The 13414-nt window shown below is 43.0% G+C and overlaps 1 protein-coding gene across 2 annotated transcripts in view; it reads right to left on the bottom strand.

Moving 5' to 3' along the window:
• Positions 1 to 1819: 1819 nt before the first annotated feature.
• Positions 1820 to 13414, bottom strand: part of Tango6 (transport and golgi organization 6 homolog) — a 206028-nt gene continuing 194433 nt past the window's right edge. For both annotated transcript variants that reach the window (XM_010612333.3, XM_033757931.1), the window contains one exon: positions 1820 to 2820. In XM_010612333.3, coding sequence (XP_010610635.1) covers positions 2644 to 2820 — 177 coding nt within the window. In that variant the 3' untranslated portion in view covers positions 1820 to 2643. The remainder of the gene's footprint in view (positions 2821 to 13414) is intronic.

The raw sequence follows: 13414 nt of genomic DNA, 5'->3' as shown, positions 1-13414 counted from the left end.
CACACACACACACACACACACACAGAGTAGTATATCACACACATCAAATGTCATATGATCACAACAGGTCCCTCTCTTGATGCTTTAACATATAAGTGCTTTAGGGCAGGGGATTTAGCTCAGTGGTTCTGCTGTTTGCCTCGTGAGTACAAGGTTCCGAGTTCCATACCCTGTACATACAAAAAAAAAAGTATGTGTGTGTTCTGTATTATGAGCAGAACAAATTATTCTCGAAAACCAAGATGTGTGTATTGTGCATACAATGTATATGAATGAATTTGGAACAATTATTCAATAGTTTGTAAAAGTTTAATAATTTAGTCATGGTTAGAAGGATTAAGGAAACTTCCCCTTGAATTTGGTAACAAAAAAAGAGAAAAAGTCACTGTCTGAAATTGAATCTATCAAAACAACAACAACAACAAAACCCCAATAGACTGAGCGTGGCGGCATACGCCTATGATCCCAGCACTTGGGAAACAGGCAAGAGGTCTGCCGTGAGTTTGAGGCCAGCCTGGGCTATACAGAGTTCAAACCCAAACTGATATGTAGCCAGACCCTGTCACAAACAAACAAACAACAAAACATAAAAACCAATCCAATAAAGAACAAATGCTTTTAGCTTTTGGCCAAATAGTTCAAATTAAGAGGCTACCTCTAATGGAGCTAAAGATAATAAGAGGCTCTGAGAGATGCCAAAAGGTGAATAGGATAGGTCCTCAGAACTACAATGCCTTTAACACATGCAGTCTGACTGTCTGAAATGGGATGTGTGTAGGCTAAAAGAAGGCCAAGAAACAAGCATAGCTTGTTTAGGCATAGCTTTTAGGCATAGCTGGCTGGCACAAAGGAGAACCTTACCTGATCTGAAAGCTCCAATCCTGATTTTCTAGACATTCTTGACTTGGAGAACAGAAACTGATACTGCTGAATGGAAGTATTCTTTAAATAGGGCTAACTTGCTTTGTTTTTTGGTAGGGTTTTTTTTTTTTTTGTGTGTGTGTGTGTGTGTGTGTGTGTGGTACCAAGGATCGAACTCGGGTCCTTGCGCTTGCAAGGCAGGCTCTGGAACCATTGAACTAAATCCCCAGCCCTAACTTGCTTTGTTTTTTGTTTGTTTGTTTTTTGAGACAGGGTCTCACTATGTAGTTGAGACTGACCTGGAACTATGTAGCCCAGGCTGGTCTCGAACTCACAGCGACTCTTCTGCCTCAGTCTCCTGAGTGCTGGGATTACAGGCGTGTGCCACCATGCCCGGCATCTAACTTGCTTTGTTCTAAAGTATCGCTCACTAAGATAACTGTGGCTGTAACTATATGTAAGGTCATCTCTTTTAAAGGAATGCCCCCCCACCCCCACCCCATGAAGCTTCTAAGCTAAAAACTGTGTGTGTAATCTGGCCAGAGTGAAATTTCTTGTTGTTAACTGGCAAATGGGCAAGTTTGTACATAGATCCTTTAGTCATGTGAGTTTTTGGACACTGTATTGGATTGCCTGGGTATGGAAAGCCCTGTACAAAATTCCCCACTAAGTCCTACCAACCTGAACACTGTTCAAAGAACTCTGAAAGAGACTGTTTCTTTTCTTTTTTCTTTTTGGTACTGGGGATTGAACTCAGCACCTTTCACTTGTGAGGCAGGTAGCGGAACCACGGAGCTAAATCCCTGGCCCAAGATTGTTAAAGTGTGGCCACCAGGAGGGCTTATCTAAAGCAGCCAGCCAGTTTCTCTTTTTTGTCATCTCTTTTTAGCTGCAATTAAAATGCAATGGCCAAAATAAATATATAAAGTGAAGATCATAGTGCAATATCTGAAATTACTCAAAAATCTTGGCATCAGCCCAGCAGTATGTAGCACACTTTCCATCCGCAGTTAGTACCACTCTAAGTGTTCATGTTGCCAAAGGAGCAGAGGATTGAATGCACGACACAGACTCTTGGAGGTTTTCTCTTGACAACCAGGGCAGCTCTGAAGAAGCAAAGCAAAATGTCCCCAGATGACAAATGGGGCTGACTCTTCTCTGGAAGAGCTTATATTTCTCTGGAAAGTTCAACCAGCATGGTTCTCTTTCTGAGGAATCAATGTCTCCACATTATTTTTCCATCTCCACACCAGAGACACCAGAGGACCAGATTCAGACCTGTTGTTTCTTCTAGCCAAGATAATTTTATTCCATTTTGCATGTTTTGGTAACTATTTCCTATCCATTCCCTCAAATGTATTCCATACTCAGATGCCTCTAGCAGACAGAGATGACTAGCTGTGCCTGCACCTCATTACTATAGGAAGAATAATACCATCATGAAAAATACCAAGATATGTGACCTAGGGAAGGCCAATTTCCCAAGCTGCAAGGTCAAAACAGCACATTCCATCATCACGTTAGCATTTACTTCCATCAGGAGATATCCTTCTCTGAATGCTAGTGGGCTTTTCCTTGTAACTGCCCACGCTCTGAGCTGGATGCAGGGAGGCTGAATAGATGCTTCAGGAAGGTCAGGCTCAAGACCCAAGCTACCAGCATCATAAAGACTCCTTCAGAGCTAGCTGTAAAGAGGTAGGAGGGCCACCTGATGGAAGGCTTGGGCATTAATCTCTCTCTGCTTGGTCCCTCCATGGCTCCTTCAGGTCCTTTGAGCCAAGGCTATGGCAGGACAATAATCTTTTTCTCCAGCTTCTGTTGCGGGAACAGGAAGTTTCTCATGATCTCATCCAACTCCTCCAGGGCTAGCTGAGCATGGAGCTTGGCCACATCATCAGGCTCCAACTGTACCACGTGCTTCAGCAGGTGGTAGAGATCCTTGAGGACGTCTCTCAGCACCTGTACAAGAAGGACAGGGTTGTGACCATCTGTACACAGAGTAAACCTGGTGGCTCCCTTAAGACAGTAAGGCATGGGCCAGGGATTTAGCTCAGTGGTTCTGCTGCCTGCCTCGCAAGCGCAAGGACCCGAGTTTGATCCCTGGTACCAAAAGAAGAGACAATAAGGATGGCCCTCTCGCGTTGGAGAGGAGGGTGGAGTGGCTATAACACGTGTCCTCATTGGCTTTTTTTTTGTTTGTTTGTTTGTTTTGGTTTTTTGAGACAGGGTCTCACTATGTAGTTGAGACTGACCTGGAACTCACTATGTAGCCCAGGCTGGTCTCGAACTCACAGTGATCCTCCTGCCTCAGCCTCCCGAGTGCTGCTATTACAGGCGTGTGCAACCATACCCGGGATCTCATTGGTTTTCTTTGTGTTTCTCACTCACCCGATGCCTTACTACACGGACTTTGGGGCTGGTGCTCTTCTTTACTCTGGGCCTAAGTATAGATCCTAGGCTTTCCCTTCAGCCCCAAAACATGGCAGAGAACTCAGAACCACACATAGGGAAGACAGCCCGATATGGTCATTTCTAGAGCAACAAATTATGAGCACTGTTGTCTTGAGCTCCCACAAAGCTTTCTGCTGACACCCACAGAATAGGCACCTACCTTATAAAATCCAGGAGGTTATTTCTTCAGAAATCATGCCTTTCATACCCCTGAATTTATAATTTAGTCCCATTTCCATGCCACCTTCATTCACCATACATACACACATACATAGATATATATTTTTTTCCAGCTGGAACTTTGCACTGCAGCACAGAAGGACTCCAAGGATGGAGCCACACCCATTTTCCATGACCAATGTTCTGATGTCATAATCTAACATGGAACTGGGAGGGCACCCAAAGCTCCTTCTTCTAGGAGCTCCTGCTTCACTACAAACTCCTTCTGGCTTGGCTACTTCTAGTAGTTAGCAAGAAATAGGTGTTATAGTTTATACCTCTAAAGCTTCATGCAATCATAGGCAGAGCTTATTGGGGAAGTGACCGGATCATGGGCATGATTAGTCACAATGGAGTCCAGAGGTAAATGTGCTATTAGGAGGTGGGGCCTGGCCAGAAGTGGGTTAGTGGGGGCGTGGCTCAGAAGGGTCTACTTCCCTTCCTTGCCCCACCTTGCTCTGCAAGGGGCTCTCCTACTGTACCCTTCTGCTATGCTGTTTCTTTTGGTTGGTTTGTTTGTGTTTTGAGACAGAGTCCCACTATGTAGTTGAGATTGCCCTGGAACTCACTATGTAGTCCAAGGAGGGCTGGGATTACAGGCATGCGCCACCATGCCCGGCTAGCTGTGTTGTTTCTTTTTTGGAGCCAGCTGACCATGGACTGACATGTGAGCCAAAATAAATCTCTTCTTAAAAAAAAAAAAAAAAGTGTGTAGTACATAAGATCCTGATGGGATAACTGACAATGTGAAATAGGAAGAAAAGGGCTAAAGGTGTAGGGAAAGTGGGACGGGTAGGGAAAGGGTAATAAGGGAAAAGAAAAACATATGAGAAAATGAAAAAATGGAAATAAAGTGTTTGTAAATGGGGAGGGGAGGAGGGGGTGAAAGGAGGGCAGGGACGAGGGGGAAAAATGAGAACCAAGACCTGTTGTGTAGAGGTACAGGATCCCAATGATGAATGTAACTGTACTGTATCCCTAAAATGTACCAATAAACTCAATGAGAGAAAAAAAAAATAGAAGTATGGGTCCCAGTTATTGTGTTTCAGTGATGAGGAAAGTGACTAAGACAAAACATTTCAAAGAAACGGAAACTCAGACTTAGGAATCATCTGGTCAAAGTAGGGCCAGAAAACAAGTGGGATACATGGGGTAATGTGACTTGCTTTCAGCTACTTGTGAAGTTACTTCTGGTCTAGAGTTTCTTGCTTCAACAACCACAAAATTATTAGCCCTACTTTACAAACAAGACTGAGGATTAGCAGGTTAAAATTACTAAATTAGCTGGGCGTGGTGGCACATGCTTGTAATCCCAGCACACGAGAGGCTGAGGCAGGAGGATTGCTGCGAGTTTGAGACCAGACTGGGTTACATAGTGAGTTCCAGGTCAGTCTCAACTACATAGTGAGACCCTGTCTCAAAAAAAAAAAAAAAAAAAAGATTACTAAATTAAAAACTGGTGGAGAACTAGGGATGTTGCTCAGTGTTAGTTGCCTAGAATATTTGAGGCCCTGGATTTTATCCTCAACACCATTGCAGATCAGCAGCAGCGGCAGCAGCAATAAAAAAATGAGTGCAGTCAGGTTTCTAATACCCAGATCCTGTGTTCTTATTTTACATTTTTATTGAAAAGGTAATACAGTACAAAAAAAAGCACACATTAAAAAGTTAGGCTCTCTCTCTCTCTTTTTTTTTTTTTTTTGATACTGCGGATTGAACTGAGGACCTTGTGTTTATGAGGCAGGCTGTGAAACCACTGAGCTAAATCCCTGGCCCAGTTAGGTTCTCTTTTACTGATTCCATGTTCCCCTTCTCAAAAGGTCAGCCCACCATGACTGCTCCCGCCTGTGCTAGAGATCAAATCCATGGCTTTGTGCATGCTAAGCACATGCTCTACTACTGAAATGTATTCCCAGCCTCCTTTTGTATCTATTTGCTTGTCTTCTATTCTGCTTTTTTGAGACTGAGTATCACTATTTAGTTCAGGCTGGCACTGATCTGGCGATGATCTTCCTGCCTCAGCCTCTTGAATGCCGAGATTATAGGCATGTGTCACCACACTCAGTGTGTATCTGTGAAGTATAGTATTTAATGAGTATTAACCTATTAAAAATAAATAGGTTTGGTCTGGGGATTTGGTCAGTGGATCTGCCGCTTGCCTTGTAAGCTCAAGGACCTGAATTTGATCCCTGGTACCAATAAGTAGGTAGGTAAGTAAGTAAGTAAGTAAATAAATAAATAAACAAACAGGCTTACATTTAAGTGAATTACCTATTAGGCACAGATTTCTGATAAGGCCATTTAACAGGTAAAAGATCTAGAACTTGGGCCAGGGATTTGGCTCAGTGGTTCTGCCGCCTGCCTCTTCAGTGCAAGGGCCCGAGTTTGATCCCTGGTACCACCAAAAAAAAAAAAAAAAAAAACCAAAAAACAAAACAAAAAAAAGTCTAGAACCTGCCCTTAAAAGCTGTACAGTCAGGTGGGAGAGGGAACATGTGCACATAAATAAAGGCAACATAGAACAGAAAATAGTGAGGACCCTAAAAAAGATGAGTGATGAGAGGTTGGAGGAAAGGGAGGTTACATTTTAGCAACACTTAGGGAACTGGAGATGCAAAGTGGAAAGGATGAGAAACAGTCAGTGTGGTGAGTGACAAGCATACTAGTGCCAAGTGGTCTGGACCAGGGTCCCTGAGCATTACAAGCACACTTGCAGAGCTGCAAGTCTTGGGCTTGCTAAGGGAACAGAGAAAGAGCCTTCCCATCTTTTGATCATCTCGGTCAGCATGGGTCCTGGGGAGGAGGAAAGCAGGAGAAAAGATTCCCTAGAACAAGCGCTCAGGCCCTTCCTGTCCCACAGCTGGCCTCCCTCGGGTTGTCTGTGCTCCAGTGACGCGAGCCTTCTTTCTTTCCTTTTTGGAGAAAACTTCCTTCTGTGCAGGGTGGCTCCTCACCCTGAGAAGCTATTTTACTTTCTCTTCATCCCTCCACTCCTCCACAATCTGCCTAAAATACCATCTTTCAGGGATTCCTTCTCTAGTTCCCACCTAAGGCCTTCCTACACTTCCTGTAGTTATAGTTAAACTGAATCACTGTCAACTTGACTGTTTAGGAACTGCCTAAGGGTTGAATAGAGGGCTCTTTTGCTTGTGTCTGGGTGGGCTATGAAGGCGCAACTATGAAGACGTGACTTAGGCCCCAAATCTAGTGCCCGTCCCTGCATCTCTGGCACTGTTCCCCTGCTCGGCTCCACCATGCCCTTCTGCCGTAGTGTTCCTGCCTTGGAGCCCAGGGGGCGCAAACTGAAACCTCTCTTCCTTTAAACTGTGGGTGTTGGGTATCATGTCCCAGCAATGGGAAAGCTGACTAATACAACCTCCTATCATGATTGTAATTTACCGTGTAAAATAGACACATAGGTCCTGGGAATTGGATATTGTGTAATTTTAAAACGTCTTCCTCAGGAGAGAGAGCTTTTTTTAAATGGAAAAGAGAATAAGAAATGGAGGGAAGGGGGAGAAAGGGGAGGGAAAGAGGATTAAAAAAAAAAGGAATTTAGCCAGGGATTTAGCTCACTGGTTCCAGCACTTGCCTCACAACCATAAGGGCCCGCGTTCAATCCAAGCACCAAAAAAAAAGAATTTAAAGAAAAAAATAGAAATACAACTTTTGCAAATGGGAAGGGAAACAAGAGATGGAAGGAGCAGGGGGGAAAAGGAGAGGTAGGAGAAAAAAGAATTAAAATGTGATAAGCAATGTACCAACTTCCCACAATAAATGCAATATGTACTGTAAATGTGTACTAATAAAAAAAACCGTCCTCACTAGATCACAAGTACTTTATCTTCTGTGTGTATGTAGTGCTGGGGACTGAACTCAGGACCTTGTGCTTGCAAGGCAGGCGCAGTGCCACTGAGCTACATCCTTGGCCCAAGATCACGAGTACACTGTCACTGAGGCCACGCCATGTCCTCTTAATTCTGGGGTAGCCCCAGGGCCTCACAAAGTGCCTGGCATGTGGCAGATATGTAAAATATTCATGAATGAATGAAGGCATGCCTGTTACTCCTGGTCAGTCTCTTGGTAAAAACCTAAAATTTTAAGAACGTCCATTGAAACACAGACAACTTGGGCTGGCTTCATGGGTATGTAACCGCCGCTGCAAGTCACACCAGGTCCCAAGCAAAGAGGGCCCATACTACTTAATTTAGTGATCTGTTGGTGCAATCTGAAAATTCCTAAGGCTTTTGTCTTCAAACTTGTTTTGTAAATGAGGACCAATGAGATATGAGCTGTTTGTCTACCATTCCTTGCCAGAGCATTTGCCTATAGCGGTCACCATGCCCTTCAAGCACAGGATTCCTGTGGACTCACTATGGATGGAGTAGGAAGCAAGTACAAGGTCAGCCTGTTGGCTACATTCATAACTGAGCAGATGGAAGCACTGACAGCCTCAAGAAGCTGCACTTTCCATTCCAACTAGAACTTGCTTCTATCACAAAAAGAAAACAATGACTTACTTGCCTGTTTTTTTTTTCTCCTTTAGTATTGGGGATCAAACTTGGGACCTTGCACTTGCCAGGCAGGCAGGGTACCACTGAGTTACATCCTGGCCCTCCTTTATTTTATTTATTTATTTTTTTGGGACAAGATCTTACTATGTAGTTCATGCTGGCCTTGAACTCACTATGTAACCAAAACTACCTCAAACTCAGCAGTGATCCTCCTGCCTCAGCCTCCCAAGTGCTGGGATTATAGGTGTGCACCACCACACCTGGTTTAGAAATGGCTTTCTCATAAACATAGATGACCAAGGAACCCTATTCATATCCTTTTGAACTCTATTACTTCCCTGTTTTAGCCAAACATTTATACTGTGGGCCAGGGATTTAGCTCAGTGGTTCCATGGCCTGCCTTGCAAGTGCAAGGTCCTGAGATCGATTCCCATGCCAAAAACAAAAACGAAAACAAAATTTGTACTGAGAACAATGAGAGAGAAGGAAACAGGACAGGCTATAGTTTCAATCCTTTCTTATTTTCAGTAAACTAAAGATAGAGAGTGGTGGTAGCAAGTAAACATATTAAGAATTAAAATTATAGGGCTGAGGATTGAACTCAGTGGTGCTACCACCTGCCTCGCAAGTTCAAGGTCCTGAGTTCAATCCCCAGTACCAAAAAGAAAAAAAAATTATGGACAGGCCATGCATAGTGGCCTACACCTGTGATCCTAGCACTTGCGAGGCTGATGCAGGAGGATCTCCATGAGTTTAAGGCCAGCCTGGGCTACACAGCCAGACCCTGTCTCAGAAAATAAATAAGTACATACATACATGCATTAAAAAAAAATGGGCACAGTGGTACAAGCCTATGATTCCAGCTACTCAAGAGGCTGAGGCAGGAAGACTGTAAGCATCTGTTACAAAATAAAAAGGGCTAGGGATGTAGCTCAGTGCAAGGACTGGGTTTAACCCCTAGGACAGGGGAAAAAAAAAGTGAAACAAAACAGTTCAGTTTTTTTTTTTGTTTGTTTGTTTGTTTGGCTTTTGAGACAGGGTCTCACTCTGTAGTTGAGAACTCACTATGTAGCCCAGGCTGGTCTCAAACTCACAGTGATCCTCCTGTCTCAGCCTCCCGAGTGCTGGGATTAAAGGTGTGCGCCACCACGCCCGGCCCAAGTTCAGCTTGTTTTGTTTAGCATTTGTACTACTCTGCAGGAAAGTAACACACACGCATATACAAGCTACAGAATATAAATGTGCATATTAAATTACAAAGCTCTGCACAAAAAGAAAAAATATGAGAAAATGAAAAAAATGGAAATAAAGTGTTTGTAAATGGAGAGGAGAGGATGGGGAGAAGGGAGGGCAGGGAGAAGGGGAAAAAAGGGGAACCAAGACCTGTCATGTAAAGGTACAAGATCCCAATAATGAATGTAACTGTACTGTATACCTAAAATGTACCAATAAACTCAATTTAAAAAAAAAAGCTCTGCACAGCAAAGGAATCAACCAACAGTGTGAAGCAACAACCTAAAGAATAGGAAAAAAATTATCAGCTATTCTTTAGAAAAGGGACTAAAGTCTAGAATACATAAAGAATCCAGAAAAATTAGAGCCCCCCCCACCAAAAGACCCAACCAAAAAATGAGCAACTAAAAATGGACACTTCTCAGAAGTACAAGTGGCAACAAATACATGAAAGATGTTCAACGTAACAGGCCCCTTGAGAAATGCAAACTAAAACAACAATGAGATACTATCTCACTCCAGAAGAATGGCTCTCCCGAAGACATCAAATGATGACAAATGCTGGTTGGCTGGGGGTAGGGGTAGGAGAGGAAAGGAACCCTTTTCCATTGTTGGTGGGAATGTAAATTAGTACAACCACTATGGAAATCAGTATGGAGAGTCCTCAAAAAAGTAAAGATAGAAATGCCATTTGATCTAGCTATTCCTATTCTAGGTATCTTCCCTCAGATGTTAAAGGCACTCTATCACAGTGATACATGCATACCTATGTTTATAGCAGCACAATTTGCAATAGCTGAATCTTGGAAACAGCTTATTCACCCACCAACAGGTGAACAGATAAAGAAAATGTATTTATACACAATGGAGTACTAACTACTCTGCCATAAAAAATCTAAACTTGAGGCATTTATAAATAGATGCACCTAGAGATCATAATATTAAGTGAAATAAATCAGATACACAGGCTTAAATATTGCATTGCTTCTCTCATATGAGGAACCCAAAATATAAGTAAAGAGAAAAAAGATATAATAGGATGTAGGGTGATCTTTTCAAATGGAAAAGGGAACAAGAGATGGAGGCAGGGGAGAAAGAAGGGAAAGGGGAAGAAAAATAAGAATTTAAGGAAAAAATGGAAATAGAGCTTTTGCAAATGGGACAGGGACCCAGAGTTAGAAGGAGCAAGGAAGGATTGGAGGGATAGGGGATGAGAAAAGAATTAAGATGTGTTATGTACAAGCACCAATTCTTCAAGATATATATAGTCAGTATGTGCTAAAATCACGTACTAAAAAGATATATATAGGGCCAGGGATTTAGCTCAGCGGTTTGGTGGCCTGCCTTGCAAGCGCAAAGACCCGAGTTCAATCTCTTTTTTTTATAAATATTGTGGAATTTTAGTGATTCTTTATATGAGTTAAATACACTCACATTTGTATTTAAAATTGGCAGTGTACAAAGTAAAGGTGAGCAGTAAAATTCATACTAATAATTTCACAGTTTACTTTTTCTCTACTTAGAACAAGTACTAATAGCAAATAATAAACTGTGACAGATTGAAACTATGGAAGGGAAAAATTCTGTATTTTACTGCAATTAGTGGCAGTTTTACCTTTTTTTTTAAGCAAGGGACCTTGCATTTTGATTTTGTATGGGGCCATGTCAGTTCTGCAGACAACTCTCAGTGGTCCTTGTCTAATGTCACCACATTAAGTGCCTGAGTCCTCTGAGCCAAATTAAAAAGATGTAGTCTGATTTCTAGTGGGCAGCTCTTGCCAAGGCTTTCTCAGGTGGCCGATGAGACACAAGAGGAGTGAGGTCCCCTGACACTAACTAGGAAACTATCCTGCCCTATCTTTGGGTGAGGAAATCTTATCCTTCCTCAAAGAAGACCTATCTTTCCTGGCAATGTGAAAATGAAATGATTCAGGAAAGGGGATGACTCCCTGCAGCTACTGCTTCATGATTACTCACTCATCCAATAATAATTATTAAGGACCCACATCATGCCCAGGCAGTATGCTGGTGATAAAAAAGATGAATAATGCATGGACCTGCCCTTCTAGCAGGAGGCAGACACACCACCTGGAGTGGTCTCCACTGAGAAGTAATGCATGCAATTGTGTGGATGTAAAGGAAGTCATTTGCCTTTGGAGGTGGGCGGCAGAGGAGGAACATCTTACAAGTAAAAGGGACTTTCCTGTATTTATTGGGTGGCACCAGGATTGGCTTTGAGCTTCAGTGAGTCCTCTCACCCTCAAGTCACCTCAAAGGTAGTTTCTAAAGACAAGTCTCCGACATTTTCTCCAATGCATCGCAAAGCATCTCACATATAGAAATTCCAATTTCCACCGTTTATTGCATGGTCATTCCCCCACCCCAGCCCCAAGGAATCTTTCATCTAGTCAGAAGTTTTGGTTTGTTTTTTCCAGAATCCTCCTAACATTCAAAGACGTCAGCTTTCCCTTGTCAAAATGAGAAAGTTCTAAGGTACTATGCTGTTCTTCCTGGGGTAAGAATCTTCCCCCTCAGCACCGGTGCGCCCTTAAAATAACAACAATGCTTGTGCAAAGCCACTTTGTCTTTGAGGGGTGCTGAGCCTCCTTTTTTTAGGTAACTGAGTGTTAAGCAAAGGCTTCTTAATTAATGGGTCCATTTCAGCAACCCACCCTCAAGTTTCTCCCCAATCCCTGTAACTCTAGGGATCCTACACATCACAGGACTTCCTTTGGACTCCCCATAGATCAAAGCTTCCTGTCAGCCAGGGATTGTCATCAAATCCCATGGATCAGGGCTGAATACAACGCAAGTTCAAAGGTAAAGTTACTCACAGAAGCCTCTTAGGTGGGCAGGATATAGGCAATCCCAAACAGGAAACCTCTCATTAAGACTTCAACACACCTGCCATTCATCCCCAAGCCCAAGGACCGCAGGGAAAGGAGGGGGGCCTATAGGTGTGAGTGGGGTGGCTCCCTCTCATCTAGAGGAAAGCTCAGGGCAGCAGATGATTGAAAGAAACATCTTCACTTCCTCAGAAGCTCTTTGGCCAAGGGTATGTGTTGTTTTTGTTTGTGATGCTGGGGATGGAACCCAGGGCCTGTGCATGGTAACCACGTGCTCTACCACCGAGCAGTATGCTCCCAGCCCCTGGCCAGGGTACCTTAAAGAACCTAGAATCCTTTTCTGAAAACAATTTGGAAGGGGGTGGGGCTCAGGTGCTTTATCTAGATAATTTAGGGAGTATGTGGGACATACATACCCACCCACCCCCGTTGTCCTAACGAAAATATTCTCTAGGTTGTGGGGCCTAGAAGAGGAGACCCCAGATCCAAATTGTTCCGTTTAAAAACATGCTGCCCCTCCTTCTCTCCAGGTGCCAGTTCCTTAACCAAAGCTAGAGGTTCAGGGACACAGGCAGTGTTTAGGGTTAGACATGGTTGAGAAGAGATCAAGAGAGACAGGGTTTACTGAAAGGGAACAGTGTGAGCAAAAGACTGCCTTGGGCACACAGGTGCACTTTCAATGGAAAAGTAGGAAGAGAGTGTTTGACGTTCAATAAGCTTGACCCAGAATATCAATGAAGTGGTTCCTTTGAGTTAAGATCAAAAGAAGAAACAAAAGGCAGATAGCTTTCTTCTTTTTAGTTTAAATTTATTTGTTTACTTGACAATAAAAGCCATGTAACCACAATTCAAAATATCTGGAAAATAGAGAAAGAAAAAAAAAGGTCTAGCCCAGCTATCTCTCTAATTCAAGTTCCATTAGTAAGGACATTTAGTAAGGAACAAATTTTAAGAATATTTTTAAAAATTATTTTAAGAAGTCATTTCCTGGGCTAGGAATTTAGCTCAGTGATGCTAGCACCTGCCTCGCAGCGAGCACAAGGTCCTGAGTTTGATCCCCAGTCCCCTCCCCCGCAAAAAAGTCATTTTCATTTCCAGGTCAATTTACTAACTGCTACTCTGTTCTTAATATGTGGGATCAACAAGATAAAGCATAAATAGTCACAGACAAACCACTTACAGAAACAAGGACTCATACCTGTAATCCTAGCACTTGGAAGGCTAAGGCAGGAGGATTGCTGTGAGTTCAAGGCCAGCCTGGGCTACATAGCAAGACCCTGTCTCAAAAAA

This window comes from Fukomys damarensis, unplaced genomic scaffold (genome assembly GCF_012274545.1).
Source record: "Fukomys damarensis isolate Sample0158 unplaced genomic scaffold, DMR_v1.0_HiC HiC_scaffold_32, whole genome shotgun sequence".
NCBI classification, from domain to species: Eukaryota; Metazoa; Chordata; class Mammalia; order Rodentia; family Bathyergidae; genus Fukomys; species Fukomys damarensis.
This window is presented reverse-complemented; position numbering and strand designations above follow the sequence as displayed.